General features: G+C 35.5%; 2 protein-coding genes across 3 annotated transcripts in view; one reads left to right on the top strand and one right to left on the bottom strand.

Moving 5' to 3' along the window:
• The first annotated feature begins 929 nt into the window (after window positions 1-929).
• Window positions 930-18,599, top strand: KRR1 (KRR1 small subunit processome component homolog). 2 transcript variants are annotated; one of them, XM_055235974.2, is made up of 10 exons: window positions 930-1,192; window positions 4,456-4,628; window positions 5,994-6,128; window positions 6,313-6,438; window positions 6,522-6,605; window positions 7,687-7,743; window positions 8,866-9,036; window positions 10,944-11,021; window positions 11,131-11,224; window positions 12,949-18,599. In XM_055235974.2, the coding sequence occupies exons 1-10, from the start codon at window positions 1,108-1,110 to the stop codon at window positions 13,089-13,091; spliced, it is 1,146 nt and encodes a 381-aa protein (XP_055091949.1). In that variant the 5' UTR covers window positions 930-1,107; the 3' UTR covers window positions 13,092-18,599. The 2 variants fall into 2 exon arrangements, with proteins under 2 accessions (XP_055091949.1, XP_063471171.1); XM_063615101.1 differs by having other exon boundaries at window positions 1,043-1,226.
• Window positions 10,481-19,983, bottom strand: part of GLIPR1 (GLI pathogenesis related 1) — a 22,090-nt gene continuing 12,587 nt past the window's right edge. Inside the window, exons 4-6 of the mRNA XM_055235977.2 lie at window positions 17,202-17,287; window positions 14,158-14,184; window positions 10,481-14,054 (exon numbers count right to left, since the gene is read on the bottom strand). Coding sequence (XP_055091952.1) covers window positions 13,900-14,054; window positions 14,158-14,184; window positions 17,202-17,287 — 268 coding nt within the window. The 3' untranslated portion in view covers window positions 10,481-13,899. The remainder of the gene's footprint in view (window positions 14,055-14,157; window positions 14,185-17,201; window positions 17,288-19,983) is intronic.

The following is a 19,983-nucleotide window of genomic DNA, read 5'->3' as shown; positions in this document are numbered from 1 at the left end:
CTATTTTAGGGATTTATCATTTTTTGAGGAAATTAAAAGAACAGAGATAAAATCCCTGTCTTTTATAAAACGCACAGGATAAAAGCAAAAAAACCCTCTGTCGTGGGTTCTTCTGTCCGTATGTAACAATCTGTTTCATACCTGGATCTCATATATGAAAACCTAAATTTTTGTATAAGATACACGAGAGTGGATTTATCAGACAAACGTGTATTTCACTAATGCAAGGAATTCAACCTATCAAAGACCTTCCCTATTTGCTGCAGAAAATTTTAGAAATGCAAGCAATAAAATCAAAATTAAAAAAAATCTTGTATTTGGCATGTTGAAGAACTTTGATACTTCTAAAAGTGTAGTTATTTGTAGTTAGTGATGAACCTCTCTACACATCTTAGCCCTATGTAATGTTGGGGGTAGAGTTAAGAGATTTTGAGAAATCTTAGGCTAGTTGAAACACTTCAGAAATGTCAGGATGTTGAATTACCACCCCTCTAACTTAGAGAAATACCAACACTCGGGAAGATTACCATCAGAAACAACTGAAAAGTTTAATTTTATCATTGTTTTTAAAATTAGAAATAATGTAAATAAAGTACTGAAACAAAGCAGTCTCAATAAATAGTAGCTATTCCTGTCACTTCTTGCAGTGGAGGCCCAATATACATTGTATTCTCATATTTGTACCTCCTCCCAACATCTAGCGCATATTTGGCCAACATATAAATATTTATCGATATCGAAAGAATGAATGACATCAATGACAGGTTGGTAGCACTCCTCTCTCCGATGGTCCAGGTTAGACCGTGAGGCCACGAGGAAACTACGGATAAGACAGTATCCAATTTGCCTATACCGCCTGCTAAACTACAAGTCCCAGTATGCAAACTCCATGGTTGCAGTGCATACTGGGAGAAAGTCTCCGGCCCTTCATTAGCCACGTAGGAGAAGCTATGGTTTGTGTAAAGTGCGGGCTTTAACGCACGTACGCACGGAGACTGCGCAGATCTCCTCGTCTGAGTTCGGCGGAACTCATTTTGAGCGTAGGCGTTTTAGCCGGTAGGGTTTAAGAACAGTTTCATTTCCGGAACCACCGGAAGCAGCTTGAAAATGGCGTCTCCATCGCTGGTGCGGCCAGAAAAAGGGGTTGGAAAAAGTGAATTTCGTAACCAGAAGCCGAAGCCGGAGAACCAAGGTGATGTTATGTGGGAACCGAAGCCTCGGTTTGTGTACGTTGAGTTGCAATGTTTTTTTCTTTCGTTGCTTGTGGACTTATAAAACCACCTGGAGCCTGTACTGTGTAGTTGAGTACCTAAATAATCACTGATAAGATTTTGGCTGGGCCCACAGAAACGACTGGCCGATATGGTGCCACCCACGTGTTCCTAATTCATTGCTTTTGCTAAAGGGTCCCCAAAGCGAAGCTGTTGCGGATTACGTCTTCTGTAAAAGGCTTAGTATTCAGAAAATACCGAGAGCTCTGCGGAACTTTGTAGCCTGCGGGTGTCTGAAAGTCACTGACGGAATGAGGAATAGGGTGAGGTGGGAATAGGTAGTCATGATGTACAGGAGTGGACCCTGATAATGGGGTGAGGTATGGGGAAAGGAGCTGTCCGACATGTCCTTAGCTCTAGTTTGTCAGTAAAGACATTTTGAAAGATTACCAATTCCTGTTTGTCAGATTGCTAAAATATTAGACGACACAGCCCTTACTCTTTAGGTTGTGTTACCTTTTAATTGTTAACTCCTGCGTTGTAGTCTGGTTTTACCCGTTTTCTTCAGTGTGAATGATAGAGAAGTCAGAAATAGCCTGGGGATCTGTTCAACCAGGCTTATAGGAAATGTTAAAAACATTGAACTCTCAATTTAAATGTATTGGGAAAGTATTCAAGGTTTCTTTGTTGTTGCTCATTAAATGATTATGTAACGTACATAGAGGATACAACTTACATAGAGTTTAATAAAACCATGCGAGAAACTAGCATTCAGACTAAGTAAAATAGAGCATTACCATACCCCTCAAACCCTTACGTGCACCTCTCAGATCATATTCTCTTTTCCTGTATCAGACGTAACCACTCTGAATTGTGTTGCATTCTCTTCCTCTTCTTGTAGTCATGAAGTGGCTTAATTTAGCCTGTTTTTTAATTTTATATACATGAAAGTGTATATGTATGAAATATATATGTGAATTTTATGTGTATATATGTATATATGATGTATATTATATATGTATATATTATATATGTATATGATGTACATAAATATATATTGTATATGTATATGATGTACATACATATATATTTTATGTATATATATGAACTTTATATATATGAAAGTGTATATATACATGCATTTTTCTGTGTCTTGCTTCTTAGATTTAGCTTTTTGTTTTTCAAACAGGGTGATACTTGCAGGTGTAGTTTTAGTCTTTTCACTGTTATGTGGTGTTTCCTTGTATGAATATACCCCAATTTGTTTTTTCATTTTACCATCGGTGGACATTTGGATTGTTCCCACTTGCTTGCAATTATAAACAATACTGCTGAAACATCTTTGTACATGTCTTCTGGTTAACATGTTCAAGGGTTTCTCTAGGTTGTGAACATAGGATTGGAATCACTGAAGTGCAAGGTGTGTGTAAGTAATGCCAACTGTTTTCCAAAGTGCTGGTGTCAGTTTTGTTTCCACTAGCAGTGGACGAAAGTTGTCATTGCCTTACATTCGTATGAATATATGTTATCTGAATTTTGAATTTCTGTCATTTTGGTAGGTATGAAATGGTATTTGGTTGCAGTTTTAATTTGCATTTTCTGATCACCTATGAGGTTGCATATCTTTTCACATGTTTTGAGGCTTCCTTAATTGTGAAACTCTTGTGTATTTCTTTTGTCAGTTTTCTTTCTGAGGTTGTAGTGCGGATTTTTTAAAAAGTGATCCATAGCCTTTGAAGTGTTTAAATTGGATAGGGACTTTGTCAGGTAAGCATTGTAAGTAACCAGTTGCAGTGACTCACTCCTGTAATCCCAGCACTTTGGCAAGCTGAGGAAGGGGGATTGCTTGAGCCCAGGAGACCAGCCTGGTCAACATGGCAAAACCCTTTACCTACAAAAAAAAAAAAAAAAATACAAAAATTAGCCGGACATGATGGCACATGCCTGAAGTACCAGCTACTTGTGAGGCTGAGGCAAGAGAGTAGATCGCTTGAGTCCAGGAGGTCCAGGCTGCGGTGAGCTGGGATGGAGCCACTGCACTCCAGCCTAGGTGACAGAGCAAGGCCCTGTCTTTAAAAAAAAAATAAAAAATAAAAAAATAAAAAAAAAAGTGTATAATATATAAGTAATCACTTTTGTGGAATTTGTGTTCTTTAAAGGACATTGGAGAATCCTTTATATGAAGATTAGCCAGTTGTCTGTGATTTGAACCAGAAATAGCAAAGTGGATGTGAGTATAAGCAGAAAGTTTACCTGTCTGAGGCTGATAATATAGGGTAACGACCTGTTTTTCAAACTTTACCGTGCTTAAGAGTCTCCTGTTGAGCATGGTAAAACACAGACTCCTGTCCCTCGTCGAAGAGATTCTGATTCAGTAGGTCTGTAGTGGGGCCCAATAATTGCATTTCTGACAGACTTATAGTTTGTGCTGATACTGCAAGTCTGTGGATCATACCTTTGAGTATAACTGAATTAGAGTATAGCTATTGAATTTAAGGAGTTCTTCAAATTCAAGACCAAGAGTTTTTTAAATAAATGATTCAGAAGATAATTTACGGCCCTTAGGAGGTATTTTCTTGTAGTGAAAGGAGTCCCAGGCTGAGTGAGCTTTGTGTTCCCTTAGGCAAGTCACTTAGCCTTTTTAGACCATCTTTATAAAATGAGAGTAATAATACAAATTCTACTTTTTATAGTTACGATGAAAGGCATATGGAAATAAGGCACTCAAAATGCTTAGGAAAATCTAGAATTACCAGTGATTATTAACTGAAAGATAAACTAGAATCCTCTTTCAGAAGTTGTACACAAACACACACATCCAGGTTCCATACACTCCAGGAAAGTCAGAAAGGTTAATTGTATTTAAAATACCTACCAAAATGGCATTCAGATCTTCAATTTTATGATAGTGTAGTGCAGTACATGTTTCTGGAGTACTCATTATCTGCCTGGCATATGCCAGCTAGTGTGAAGAGGGTTTCTGCTCTTAAGGAACTTTGTCATATGAGGCAACTGAAATGTGTACAGATAATTTTAATACAGAGAATTGATGATAATGACAGAGGAATGTTCTTTTACTCTTGAATAATATAAAAAGCAGGGGAAAAGGAAATGCAAGGAGTATTGGAAGGCTTGTGAATATGTGCATAGGATGTTCATAAAGTGTCCAAAAGACAGTTAAAATGTGATGTGTATGTCCAAAAGACAGTTAAAATGTGATGTGTAAATTTTTTCCTTTCTGTAGATGAATCAGAACTCCTTACGGTTCCTGATGGTTGGAAGGAACCAGCCTTTTCCAAAGAGGACAATCCCAGAGGACTTTTGGAGGAGAGCAGTTTTGCAACTTTGTTCCCAAAATACAGAGAAGCTTACTTGAAAGAGTGTTGGCCATTGGTGCAGAAAGCCTTAAATGAACATGTATGTGTATCTTATATCAATACATTTATTTGAGACTTTGCTCTTGCTTATGCCTTTAAGTGTATGTATGCTAATGCTTTTTTTTTTTTTTTTAATTGTGCTAACATAGCTGGTTACTTTGGTTCCTTTGGTATTTTAAACTATTTAGGTAAGTTTTCTTCTTACCTAATGTTCATTTGTTTTTAATTTTATGAGTAATAAATTACTTCGAAAAATTTGCATACCTTTAATATTTTAGGAGCTTCACAACTGTCTGAAATTCACCTGTGAAGTCCCAATTTCAGAATGCCTGCTTCAGGCCATGACAGTTGTCATGTATTTGTCCCAGTTTGAGCTGAGTCATGTTTCTAATTGATTACCTTTCATGTGAAACGGAAGATATGGATGTGTCCAACTTTTCCTTGTTTATTGCTGATGCTATTCCCCTAGATAACTGCATTTTTTTTTTTTTTTTCAAACTGGGAATTGAAACCCATTAGTGTATTGAGAAGTCAATTTAATGGCTATACTGAGCCTTTAGAAAATGACATATCACATGGTAAAAGTATCTTTTTTTGATATTGGCTTTGTGTGTGTGTGTGTGTATATGTATTAGATTGTGATATAACGTGTTTCTCACTGTGGGACTGCTCTGGAGTTGGTTGTGCCATTGTGGGTAAAGGTGGCTCAGCAAGCTGCAGGTTGTGTTTTATAGCTGCATCTGGAATTGAGCTCATTTTTTTTTTTTTGTAAACTTAGAGACTCAACCATATGTTGAATTGTTCACTTAACTATGTTGAAATATTCTTGAGATTATGCTCACAAGTGAGAAAATAGCATTTTAATTCGCTTTGTTGAAATCTGTTTTTTCCTGTTGAAAGTTAATGCTTAAGTTTTCTAATCATTGCTTTTTTCTGAAACTATGATAATTTGCTTTTACTTTGTATTTAGTCCCGTAATTAGCTAGAAAAAAGTTTGAAAGCATAAGTCAATTCATACCCAATGGAGCAGATGGTAGACTGGAGCTGGGTCCAGAATAGGGAAGCCCGTACAGCTTTACATTTTTACCTTAGTCACATTTTAAGTATGACCCCCATTTGTTTGATTTATAATTTTAAAATTAGAGGCAATCTATATTCCAATGGGTACAAAGTATTCTAAAATCAAGTGTAAATGGTTTCAATTGCTCCAGTTGCTTATAGTCTGTAAAGTGTGAAAGTAATTGAGTATTCATTATTTATACTTAACTACCTAGCTTCTTCAGGGAAGTAATTCATAGGAATTGAGAGGTGACAGAAATTAATAGGTTGGTTAGGATAGGCTTTATAATTATCTAAACATAAACTCATTTTTAGACAACTGCTTGTGTGCTCTTTCCTTTTGTAGCATGTTAATGCAACCCTGGACCTGATCGAAGGCAGCATGACTGTTTGTACTACAAAGAAGACTTTTGATCCATATATCATCATTAGGGCCAGAGATCTGATAAAACTGTTAGCAAGGAGTGTTTCATTTGAACAGGTAAATCTAGAATTACAGAGACTGCTTTGTTTGCATCAGTGTTAACCTATAACATCCCATCTCTTCCTCCTTCCACCATCAAGTTTTCATATTTGTGCTTAGATAACAATAGCGTGGGCTTGGAAAATAAATGTAATTGTAAAAAATGTTGATAATGTCTTTTTTTTTTTTTTTTTTGCAAAAGGCAGTACGAATTCTTCAGGATGATGTTGCATGTGACATCATTAAAATAGGTTCTTTAGTAAGGAATAAAGAGAGATTTGTAAAACGAAGACAACGGCTTATTGGTCCCAAAGGATCTACATTGAAGGTATTTTTTATTAGTGGAAAACTTGAGTCTCTTCCTTAATAATTTTTCAGAGTAATTAATTTTAACTTGATCTCTTGATACAGGCATTGGAACTCTTAACTAATTGTTACATTATGGTTCAGGGAAACACAGTTTCAGCCATTGGACCTTTTAGTGGCTTAAAAGAGGTGAGAACTATGTATTATCTTCGGTTCATTTTCAGCAGAGAACAAATAATTTGGTTATAATATAGTTTATTGGATAATGCTTTATGATCTAATTTTTTTAGAATGTGTTTTGATTTCCCATTAGTAAATACTTTGTATGTCATATAATTCAAGGGAATCATTTCTGGACCCTAACATGTTTTGGCCAACCTTGGCAACTGTGGAGACATCCATTTCTGAATTAGGTCTGCACACTATTACTCCTCCCAGTATAAAATTTAAATGAACATTAAGATCTTCAGTCTGTAGCACATATGAACAACATGGTATAGTTGCATATGCCCAATGACAGGAAAATTGAGCAAAAATCCAGTTATTTGCAGTAGTGTATACAGCCAGTAGAGGTCACACTCTGAAAACTTTTCTTCAAGATGTATTTTCTTTTGTTTGAATTTTAGTATAATGTTTAATAACTTTTCATGAATATTTTCTTTAACTTTTCAAATTAAATGTGGTGAGAAAATCTGTGGAGCAAATGTTATTTCTGTTAACTCCTTTTGGTACTATTACTGTCTGGATCTGGCTTGTAGGTTGTGCTTCCTTTCCAGGGCATTTAATAGTAATCCTGTTGGCCCTTTTTGTCATAAATTGTCTGCTCTTTTCTCTTGGAGCAATAATTAAGTATATTGAATACTTTGTTTTACTAAGTCTTTAAAATATATTATTCTTATAAGAGAGTCTAGAAGTATATGGTTTTATCTTTATATTACAAATGAGAAAGCTGGAACAGGAAAGTGATTTTCCTGTATGCAGTGGTGGCAGTGCTTGTATTCCAGCCCTCTTCCTCCTAAATCACATTGCTCTAGAGTGTTGTATTAGTTCTCTGTGCTACATTTTAGCAGTAATTGAGAAACTTTATTGTATTCAAGGGAGATTGACTGCCTTTATGACAGATCTAGAAGCCACTCAGAGCAGTTGAAGGAACTACTTAATTATTTAATTTGGTACCCATTACCTGATTAGATATTTTGCAGTATTAATCCTCTTCTCCATAGCTCATTAAAATCCTTGTGACTAATTTATTTTTCTTTGCAAATTTCAGGTTAGAAAAGTAGTCCTAGATACTATGAAGAATATTCATCCAATTTATAACATTAAAGTGAGTGATAATTATATATAACTGTACCAGTGATGATCATACTTCTTTTAGCTACAGAAACCTTTCTTGAAATTAAATGTTTTATGAAATTCTAATGCACGAACAGATAAAGCAGAGCTATTTTGGGTAAATTAGGGGTAGAATTCAACCTACTTAATTCTACCCCAGTTTTGTAGGTACTTCTTGGAAGCTCCCTATGGAGCACAGTGTGAAAACTACTGAAGACTGAAGGGGATACTGTAATATGTTATGTAGTTCTAATCAATGAAAATAAGCTTCACAGAATCTGTTACAGATCATACCAATCTAGTTTTCTTAGATTATGAACCCATGTATTTAAAGATATGATCTTTCAGAATTCTACCTTTTTCTGTTAAAATCTGCAACATCTCATGTTGCATTAAAACCTTTTTTTGAATTTAACACTCAAAATGTAGCCCCTTTGATAGAGATCTGTTGTATCTCTGTGTGCACAAAGTTTGATTATTCTTAGAAGTGTAACGGTGGTATATAGAACTATTTTATGATGGGTTTGTTGAGCAATCCACTTAAATTTGATGAACTTAAGTTATAAAGTCACTGTTAGATTAGGGGGAAAGTGATTTTGAGTTACATTGGGATATTGCAGATAAAAACAAAGCTATGTGTCTGATCCCTGGTTTGCATCCTCTGATATTACAAGGTCTAAAATTTAAATGGAATAGGGAAATGTGAAAATATTGGTTTTCTGTAATCATGAGAAAGTTTACTTTTGTCTTTTTTTATGGTATTTCAGTTGCTACCGAAAACTTCCTGCTTGCAGGGAACATCGCTAATTAAGAGCCCTCCCTGCTTTTATAAGTTGCATTTTAAATGTTTTAATGAAATAATGGTTGAAAAGTCAGTTTTATTTTTGTCTCATTTTAACAATTCTGCATTTTGTAATTAAGTTTCTAGTGGTTTTCTAATAATTATACATGTTTGTGATAACTTATCTTTTTGCTTATGTAATTGGTTTAATTTCACCAAAGAAACTAGGAACAGTTTCTTTTATTATTTGTAGAAGCAATATTTATAATGTCTGAGTCTGACAAATGTGTGACTTTGGAAAGTAAAAATTTTTACTTTGTTGCATGACTGAAGAGCTTAATGATTAAGAGAGAGTTGGCAAAAGATTCTGAATTACGATCACAAAGTTGGGAGAGATTTTTGCCACAGTTCAAACATAAAAATGTGAATAAACGCAAGGAACCAAAGAAAAAAACTGTTAAGAAGGAATATACGCCATTCCCACCACCACAACCAGAAAGTCAGGTTAGTACTAAATGTTGAACTTTATATGAAGGAGAATCTATTTTAATGTATTTGGTCAGAAACTTTATTGAAGGTATTTCAGGTGAGATATGTATATATATATATATAGTGTGTATGTGCAGAGCTATAAGAAACTGAGAGTAAATATAAATAGGCATATTTTTAGCTGAGTGCATGGCGGTGTGCAGTGGGGCCTTCACATTGATTATAAACGCCATCCAGGAGGTTTGTGTCTCTGTAGCCACTGTAAATGTTCCACAGATAAAAGTTGAACAATTTAGTCTGCAATTACTCTTTTCTCTGTTTTGGCAACATTCTTGTGACTGTGTGCTCTATGATTGTTCTAGTTCTGAAATCTTAAATTGTAAATTGTAACACCCACCGTTTTTCTAAGTTATGATTCCTTTTGTCACCTGTCTTCTGCTTCATTTACTCTCCCACCATGACCAGTTTCCATTTTGTTCTTGCACATCATTGTTTTGATTCATGCCCCTTTTTACTTCTGTCCTACCTTCTCAGCAAAACTCTAAAACTTAGATCAGTCTAAAAACTTGACTTCTTCCTTGCAACGTGGCTACCAAATTAAGTTAGAGAAAGTTTTATCTTTGGATTAATTTTTTCAAAATTCATGTTTCCTCTTAATTCTCTCAGTGCCCTCCCACGTTTAGGATATGACATTGCATTTTATTGAAATATTTGAGACCACCAGATAAGAACCCCTTTCTGTTTCCTCTTCTCTCGCGTATGGGTTTTCTTCCACCTGCATCAGCCTTTTCTATGTGTTCTTTAAATTCCATCTTCACCTATCTCCTGGGGGTTCTTGCTTCATTATTCCCTTCCTTGGCTATATCCTAAAGCCTTCCCTTTCTACTTCTGCTCAGCATGTGAACTCATTGCTTTCTATATCTCTTTTTTCCACAACCATGTTGGGAGTCTTTCAGGGAAGATTTGATGATTGATTGATGGGGGAAATGATGATCATAGTGAAAAAACAATGGAATTGTTGGATCGTGGAGGAAATTGATAGTAGTTGGGGAGAAAGTGGAGTGATGCAGTCATTAAACCATGCTTCCATAACACCTGCCTTATTTCTTATGGCCCTTTCTTGTAGTAATTGACTTATCTTTCTTCCGGAGCTGTGTAAGCTTCTTGAAACAGTGATGTCTTGATTGACTTGTTCTTACACTTATTCATTATGTGACAGGGCAAGTTATTTATCCCATCCGTACTTAAGTTTCCCCGTACCTAAAGTGGGAGTAATGATAATACCTATCTTAAAGAATTGTTAATGAGGATTAAATGAGTAATTATAAAGAGCTTAGAACAATGCCTTAGACATAATAATGCTATATAAGTGGGAGACAGGTCGGTTATACACATTTTATGTGTTGGCTGTATACTGAATGAGCAAGCTGTTGCTTTTGCTTAATGAGTCACCAATTCCTGATAGTTCTGGCTTTTATTCTGCATGCCACTACCTTTATTCCAGGCTCTCATCTATTCTTCATTCCTCTCCATTAAAATTATGCTTTGGTCTTTTCAGGCTTCTCAGAAACCTACAGTCATTTCTAAATCTTATCCCTCCTACTTTGTCTGCCATTGAAGCTTCTTCAAATTTTCCCCAAAACTCTCTCTCCAGTTTCTTCTTACACTTTTCTGAATCAGTGACCTTCCATGCCGTATCCCTGAACTACTCTGGGTTGTATTCCATGGAGGTGCTTTCCTACCTTCACACTTTTGTGCATGTATTCCCCTCAGCTTAGACTCTTTCCTTTATGTTACTACCAACCATTTTTATTAATAAATCAGAGTTTGACCTCATTGTTTTTACCCTAAGGATATTGTGACTTGCTTAGGACATGACGTCTCCTCTACATTATTTCTGATATAAATACCATTTTCAACAGATTGATAAAGAATTGGCTAGTGGTGAATACTTTTTGAAGGCAAATCAGAAGAAGCGGCAGAAAATGGAAGCAATAAAGGTAAGGCATTTTATGTCTGGCTCACAACATTAATAGCAAAGTTCATAGATACTTGAATTATTTAACTATAAATACATTTAACTAATGTATTTTTTATTTATTAATGTAGGCTAAACAAGCAGAAGCCATCAGTAAGAGACAAGAGGAAAGAAACAAAGCATTTATTCCACCTAAAGAAAAACCAATTGTGAAACCTAAGGAAGGTAATGCTTTCTGTGATGTAAAAGTCTTTATTAATTAGGAAAAGTAAACCCATAGTAAATTTGTCGGAATCTCTTTAAGAAACAGTTGTATCTTTTCATCAGTTCTCTTAGCATTTCATTAATTACTAATCCTAAGGACAAGGGATGACTGAGATAATTTATAATTTAGAGGCAGCTAATGCCTATTTCAGTGCAAACCTCTCCTGACCTCTGGTCTGTGCTTGGGAAAGACTCTTTGTTGTGAAAGATACAAACCCAGGACAGCCAGTGCATCTTCTGTAGAAATGCAAGAAGATCCCTGAGCTCTGCTGTCATGCCTCTCAAAGAGAAATTATCAGAAGTTGTACTTTTTCTTCTCTTTATGTAATCTTGGCTTAGAGTTTGGCTTCTATATTGGTAACATGGATTTCTCATCACCTTAGACTAAAGGATGCTGACAGGTCCTATTCAGGAGCTATTAGTGCAAAGTGATTGATTGAGTGTGGTTTTTAAATGGCAGAAATCACTTTTGCACTAACCTAGTATTTAAAAGATACTAAGAGAAAACATTCTCATGCCATTTCTTCATTTCTTCTGATGCATCCTCTGCATTTTTTTCCCCTGTGGTAACACTTGTCCTCTTCCTAAAGTAGCCCTCCAGAGTGAACAGTGACACACTGAGGGGAGAGGGCTCACCAGCAATATTGTACATAGACTTGATCAGAAACAGATTAATACATTATTATTTTAATATATTGCTTGTTAATAGCTTTAAAAATACTATATTCTATGGTAGATTATTGGTTATATAAAAGGTAGAAATGTCATAAGTATTATAATTTCCAGTTTGGTAGATTATTGGTTATATAAAAGGTAGAAATGTCATAAGTATTATAATTTCCAGTTTGTACAACCTGTCAGTTGAGTGCTTTGAAGGTCCTTAATAGCTAGTTACCCTAATGTAGTTTCTCCACACGGCGGAGGCTTTAATGCTCTGTGCTTCTCAGGTTGCTGGGTAGTTTGTACATTATTTTATGCTGTGATACTGTACTTTGAATGGTAAGAAAAAGTTGCATTCTTCTTTACTGCTTCCTTTCTCTATTTTGTTCACACTTTTGGCATTGATTAGATAGTTGGGTTCTGTTAGGGGGACTTCCAAATACTCCCAAATTATTGTCTTTATTACCAAAATGTTGTTAGTATACCAAAATCTTGTTAAAATACTATTAGTCATTCATTGAATTAATATTCAATGAATTAATTCATTAATATTTGGAAAATTTGGGTTTTGATACTAGAGGAAGTAGATTTTGACCTCTAGCTCATGGTTAGCTGATAAAACTTATTGAGAAGGGATACATGTAATTTTAAATTATTTTAATGTGCAAGATGGAAAATAATGAGGACTCAGAAGTTCCAAAATATGGAAAAGAATGTAGGTAAAATAATTGAGTCTGAAGTAGGACTTAAGGAAATAGTCTTAATATAGTTGAATCCAGTAATTGGTTCAATTATGCCATTTATGCCATTTTTATGTATACTTGTACTAATATATATTTAAAGTATTTTATGATTTGTTTTATGTTAGTCTGAAGAAATTTCTGCGTTAGGCAGGTGTTTTTATATTTTATATGTGATCTTTCGATTATAAGAGTACTCTGAAGTTAACTGCCTTAAACATGTATTATTTGTTTTACTTGGTAAAATCTAAAGTATTACATGTATTGTGCTTTTAATTTGTCTAGCTTCTACTGAAACTAAAATTGATGTGGCCAGCATCAAGGAAAAGGTTAAGAAAGCAAAGAATAAGAAACTGGGAGCTCTTACAGCTGAAGAAATTGCGCTTAAGATGGAGGCAGATGAAAAGAAAAAGAAGAAAAAAAAGTAACATACCCAAAACTCCTTGACTAGAACTATCTCCTTTTGTAAAGGATTTCGAGATACCAGGCATTAGTTGCCTTATTTGTGAGAAATTTTCTGAGGGGTTTTTTGTTTTTTTTTTTTTGGTGGTGGTGGTGGTTCATAGAAGAGTGTTATTTATAAATTATTATTGTATTTTTTGAAAAATTTATACTAGAAAGTGGTACATATGTCTGTATACGCTACGACCATTGTGATTATCCATTAAATCCAGTGTCTGATGCTATTGGTTAGTCTTCAAATATAATGATGTCCCAGCATTTGATGCTCCCTCTCTAATGATAACAAGTAAATATTTAGGTTTATCGCTTTTGAAAAAGCAGTCCATGAACAGAAAATTAAGGCCTCTAAAATCAGATCCCCTAGTTACTCCTCTGTTCTGAATCTGGGGAAGTGGTAAACCAAAAAGACAGAGAAAACCAGATATTTAGAGTCAAAGCAGCATGCAAAAGATAATAATGTTTTTAACTAATGAAGGCTACTGGAGCTAAGAATCACCTAAAAAAGTGCTACTGTACCTTGCTCATTTTGCAGATTTGGAAGCTGAAACATGGGTTACAGTCCACCTGTGGCAACCTGCAAACAATGCTTATTTATAGTAAAGATGAGTTTATCTGATAGAGTTAGGAAGTTTCTTCTTCTGAGTAAGAGTATTGCTGTAACATTAATTTTTTTCTGAAATGTTTTAAAATAGAAATACACCTAATTGTTATTGGTTAAAAAAAAGCCATATGTGAATAAGGTTGGTTTTTGGGTTTTTTCTTTCCTGGATTGTATTAGTCCAAAAGAACTAAATTAGGGTACTTGTGCTGTACCAAAATGGTAATTATAACAGACAGTATTAGAATTACTGAATTAACAATGAGAAAGAGAGAAGTGTATCTGTTACGTGGATATATGGGCCAGCCTGGATACACAACAGAGTAGTAACCTGTGAAACAAACATAGAATATCCTCTTAGACATTGTTCCTCGTAATGCATTGACAGAATTCACATAGCTCTTAATGAAACAATTTAAGATTGATGTACGTACGTTTGACTTGGTCTCGCTGTCGGTTAACTGTAAAGTTAAGGAGAAGAAAGAAAAAAAAATTAAAAGGGTAGGCACAGGTGAGGGTTTTATTTCAAAAAGTTAAGTCTTTAATTATAACCATTAACTTGCTTTGGCTTTATTGCAGTGACTTTCCAAGTTTAATTATTCAAAATTTTTTGAACTGACTGAATTAATTTAGTATTTTTAAGTTGACTTTTTATATAAACTTCATAAACCTTTTATAAAAAGGAAACTATACCATTACTATAAATGGAAAATCATTTTATCATCATAACTAGCAGGTAATAAAATTTAAAAAATAAAAAATATTAGAATGTGACAAATTTATTAAAATATATTTCTAAAAATAAGTTTCTTCCTGAGAAGAATGATAACTGTTTGTGATGAGTCCCTAGTGAAAAGACAGTGACCTCTCTTTCATCCAGTCTCGTATGTCACTAAATCATCATTACGATATTTGACTATCAAGTCGTTAATTACTCGCCTCCTTTCACTGAGCTTTATTCAAATTTTGACATTCAGAGCACTGGGAAGAAATAAATTCCACAACTGCCTTTAGCCTTCTGGATACTTTCTTTTATGAAATAATAGAAACCTTTTCCACACCAGTTCTGCAGCAGTCGCTATTAGATGTTTGTGGTAGAACCCATCAATCATCTGGTCCTCTGGGCACTTGTGAGCATCCCTGGTCTTCATACCTGTGAGTGGGCTTTGTCTGTGGTGAATTACTGTAAAGATGCTACCCTCACTTTTCTTGGCAGTTATATCCATGAAATCAAGAGTGATGTTCTAGTTATTTTTTCTTATATATATTTTTAAATGTTCAATATTCAACTATTGAAACAAATGTACATCTGTGAACTAGCTAAAATCATCTCATGTACCACTAGTATGCCCAGCACATTTTGTAAAACAGTCCTGATTTGGCCTCCAAGGGTATTTATTGAACTACCAGCAGTATCTAGGAGACCACGAAGGAGTTTATGCTCCAGTGCTTGCCATAATTTGTCTGAGATGGAATCTGTTAAATAAAAGCTTTTATCCTCTAACCTTTACCTTCATCAGACCTTATAAAAGGTCAAATGGTGATTCTTAAGTTTTTTAGTCACAAATCTTACTTACTCAGTATTAGTGCGAAGAGTAGAATACTTTCAAGTAAGCCTAAACTTACACATGAAAACAAATAACATAAATCTAGCTTTGAGAATAGGAAATTAGTGACAAGATCAGTCTGCAAGATGTCAAGCACTTACCTGAAGTAAATGGGTAATGAGTTTCACATCTTATAAAAACAAGTTAGTTAGCGTGTGTTTTCTCAAGAGTCCAAGGGTTTTAATTATTGGACTACAGCTTTAATCTTCTAAATGTTATTCCCCAAGATTGAAGATCATCTCAAGTTAGATCACCACAGATCAAAAGCTAAAACCAGAAGTATTTTTGTCATTGTGGTGGTGGTAGTGTTACTAATTGCCTAGATTTTTAAAGGGAAACATTTTTTTCATTGGATTGTTTCTCTGAAAAAAATAGAAGCAGAAACTTGACCAAAGTCACGGTGGTCGAACTGGAAATTGCACCGAAACTTGACATACTGTTTCTAAAATCCATAGTTTTAGCCTTTATGTATACTGGTTAATTTGGAAGGAACAAATATATATGTTTTGAAGTGCTACAGCAATGTGAAAGGAAGAATTTAGTGAATATGTTGATAAACTTGATATTAGCTGCATTGTGGCTACATGTTACTTCACAAGAGTGATATGAGTGAAATAATAAAGAATGATTGGATTGGGAGAAAAATGGCTCAGAAAACTTTGCAAAAGTACTATTATATGTAAAGATAAATATTCAACGTTAAATGGGAAGGAGGAGAACAAACAGTTTAATAGATAGAATTTTATAATTTTAGGCCTGGAAGGGACTTTAGAAAACAAGTGAGCAATGGAACACTTTTTTCCAAACTAAATTTCATGCAGTGAAACTTGGCCCACTCTGTCCTTCCCCTATTCTAAGCACCCTACTCTAGCCCGGCTGCTCTGAGTTCAGTTTGTTACAAATATGGACACAAAAGTACCACAGGATTTGCACAGCTTAATTGAAGTTTCCTCTTCACACCATGGTAAAAATAAAAACATACTGGAATGGAAGGGCTTGTGTCTAGAACAAGAACCAGAAATAAACTCTTGGCCAATTACTAATATTTCAAAATCACAAAGCAGAATTTTGCTTGGATGTTTGTTTCATAAAACATCTTTGGAAATTTACCTGCTTGCAGCTTCTACATTTCTTCATTAAATGCTGTCTGGCTAATAAAAAGTGCCATGTTGCAGCTTTATTTTCATTTTTTGGTGATTGATAGACCCTCACTGTGTCACCCAGGCTGGAGTGCAGTGGCACAATCTCTGCTCACTGCGACCTCCACCTCCCGGGCCCAAGTGATTCTCCTGCCTCAGCCTCCTGAGTAGCTGGGATTATGGGCGCCCACCACCACACCCAGCTAGTTTTTGTATTTTTAGTAGAGGGGGGTTTTACCATGTTGGCCAGGCTGGGCATGGTGGCATGGTAATCCCAGCTACTTGGGAGGCTGAGGCAGGAGGATCACCTGAATCCGTGAGATGGAGGTTGCGGTGAGCCAAGATTGCACCATTGCACTCTAGCCTGGGCAACAGAGTGAGACTCCGTCTCAAAAAAAAAAAAAAAAAAAAGCAGAATTGTTTGGATGACTTGTTATACTTATTTTTGATCTTACTGAAATAAGCAAATCTTAGGAGTCTTAGTCTACAGTTTCTGACGGTTTTTTGTTGTTGTTGTTTGACCAATTAGAACTAAATAAAAAGAATGTGATTTTCACATTTAAATTTATCTTAAATGTATTCCTAGAACAGAAAGCCATTGGTTTAATTGCTACTTGATGCCACTTTCCTTGAAGATAGCCGTTAGGATAAAACATGGTTTCATTGTTAATTCTGTAGAAAGTTATATGTTACTGTTAAACGATTCTATTGGTAGATCGTTCCTTTACTCACCACAGAGATTGTCCAAACACTTGTCATTATTGGGGCAGGCACTGCAGGTGGCTCCTCTCTTATATGGCCAAGTTGGGTAATTGCCTCTGTAAAGTAGAAGAAGGATGTCCATTAGGAGTTTTTTGGTTTTTTAAAATTGCAATTTACTATGAATCCTTAACTAAATCCAGAAGAATAGTGAAGTACAAAGGTTCAGAGAGTTGGTAATAGAAGTGAAGACAGGACGGCAGAAATGGAAGGCTGCTAATATTTGCAGAGTTCATTCTATGTACCTATGTCTATGAACCTGTTTTAATCTGCATCCCATTTAATTGTGACAGCTCTGAGAGGAAGTTATTCTTGTTTTACAGTTGAGACAAAAGATGTAAGAGATGCCTTTAATCACAATTTATACATTTCAGAGTCAGAGGAAACCTGGATTTGACTCCAGGGCTGTGCTCCCTCTCTTTACCTACCCTCTGGCCTATATGATTACTGCCATTCAAAAAAACTGTCCATCTTAGAAAAGCTATGGTGACCCACATTCAATCTTCTCAGTTGGTCAGCCCTCTGTAATTTTCACTGGATAGGAGCCATTTGGCTGGTGCCTTCCAAAAAAATAATAAATAATGGCATGGAGGAATTTCTAAAGTACAAATTGTTTTCACATACAAGATGTGATATGAATAATAGCTACTAATTAGTGAGCACTCCCCATGTGCTTGTTTTTGTTCTAAACAACCTTGAATGAAATAATCTTCCCAAAAACCCTATGAGGAAGTTACAGTTGTCTATTTATCCCCATTATAAAGCTAGAGGCTGAGTCACAGAGTATAAGTAATTGACCAAGGTCACAGACTAGAAAGGGAAATAATATCCAAGCATTTTATATCCCCATAAATATCCTCATAGTAGTAATGGGGAGAGGCTGCCCATTTCTCTCAGTGACCTGCCATCGCACTAATTTTTTTTTGGAACTCTGCTTTTGGAAAAAGTTCTAAACTTTTTTATGTAATTGTACCCTTTGGCAGTCTGGTGAGGCCTATGGGCTCTTAACATAGTTTGTTGTTAAATGCATAAAATACATAGGATTATAAAGGAAACCAATTAAATTGAAATGGTTATCAAAATGTTTAAAACAAGATTTGTGATAAAGTAATATGTGCTTCTCTATTTAAAGATCTACTAGGGGGCTATTAGTTTCAAAGTAGTGATGAACATAAACTATATTTTGAGATCTCTACAGCAACTGGAATGTGGTATGAAAATATCTGATATTTACAAAGATGATACTGCTAAGTCAAAGTCACGTTTATTGCTAATATGATGGTGGAGTGTTGTCTTCATTCATAATGAAAGGAAATGTTATTTTTAATAGAGGTTAGTGAAAATAAAAATAAAGCTTTTTTTCTAATCAAAGTTTATGGTCCTCCTTTCCCCAACACTCTACAATTACCTCCAAAGTTGAGAACTCTCCCCTTAGACACACAACTTTATAACGACACCTTATTTCCAACCCCAAATCTATGTACTTATCTCATTTTGCTCCAAATTTTAAGTTGCTTCAGAAATTAAATTTACCCTGTGCTTACTCTGCACCATGGAAAAAAGGTAATATAGTAGAAATTCTGATAGCAATTTCAAAAGATTTCCAAAATAGACATTAGTCATTGAAATGTCTTTCATTGTTAATAAGCACAGTATTAAGTGGTTTAAGTTCTAGAATGATTTTAATAAAATCATTTATGATACTTAGTTGTGCATTCCAAACTGTAAAGGAAAAGGTAAAAAATGCTACTTAAAAATAAGCTAAAAACCAAGACAGTTGGTGAGGTCTATGGAAATGGTAGTATTCATCTTGGGAGAAACATGCTGCTGGAAAGGCCTGGATTTGTCTAGATGGGAGTCATTAAGACTGTGGGACCTAAAGTATTCAGCACAGTAAAGCAACAGGACATTTCAGTGTTTTCCCTGGTAGCCTGAGAGAGAAGAGGGTTGGGGTTCTGGGACCCAGGGGAAGACCGAAGACAGATCTTTAAAGAAAAAGATAAATATGGGTAAGGGTCCCTAAGGCAGTGATGGCCTAAGCACACTGGTACCATCTTGACTATCTTGTGGTCAAAGTTATTTCCTCTTCTGTGCTATAATCCTTTCCTCCACTAATCCACTCTGAGTAAAGATCTGTTACACACCATACCCTTGTTCATGGTGCCCCAGGGACATGAAGAAGAGAGTGTTACAGGCAACTGGAAGATTAAGCATTCCAGACCCCATTCTGAGGTATCCTCAGAAATATTGAGGAGGATACTGGACTTCCTAAGATTATGTGGAATGGGGGCCTACAACTTTTTCTTTGTATATAGGAAAATAATACCTCAGAGGGCAGAGGGCAAAGGGAAATGAGGACATTCCTAACTGGTCTCTGTGTTTTACCTTTTATGCTCCTCTAATCCATTTTCCATCCAGACTGATTTCCAAATTTAAAGGTCTCATCGCTCCCCTGCTTAATATACTTGAATGACTTCTTATGTAAACTTTGTCATGATCTAAAAGTTCCCGCTAGAGCTGCAACTGCCTTCCTCCCCAGGTTTCATCTGTTTAGCGGACCGAGGGCACCGGTCTCTGTGGTTTAAACTTGCCAAACTTTTCTTCACGGAAGTTTTGCTGTTCTTTTCTCCACTAGACAGCTGTTCCAGAAGTTCTTATGTCTGATTCCTTCTCATTCTTCATGCCTAAGCTTAAATATGTCACAGGAAGCCCTTCCCTGATTATTTTAAATAGGGGCCTTGCCTATTGATAGTTT

The sequence above is a fragment of the Symphalangus syndactylus genome, chromosome 13, assembly GCF_028878055.3.
Source record: "Symphalangus syndactylus isolate Jambi chromosome 13, NHGRI_mSymSyn1-v2.1_pri, whole genome shotgun sequence".
Classification (NCBI taxonomy): Eukaryota; Metazoa; Chordata; class Mammalia; order Primates; family Hylobatidae; genus Symphalangus; species Symphalangus syndactylus.
This window is presented reverse-complemented; position numbering and strand designations above follow the sequence as displayed.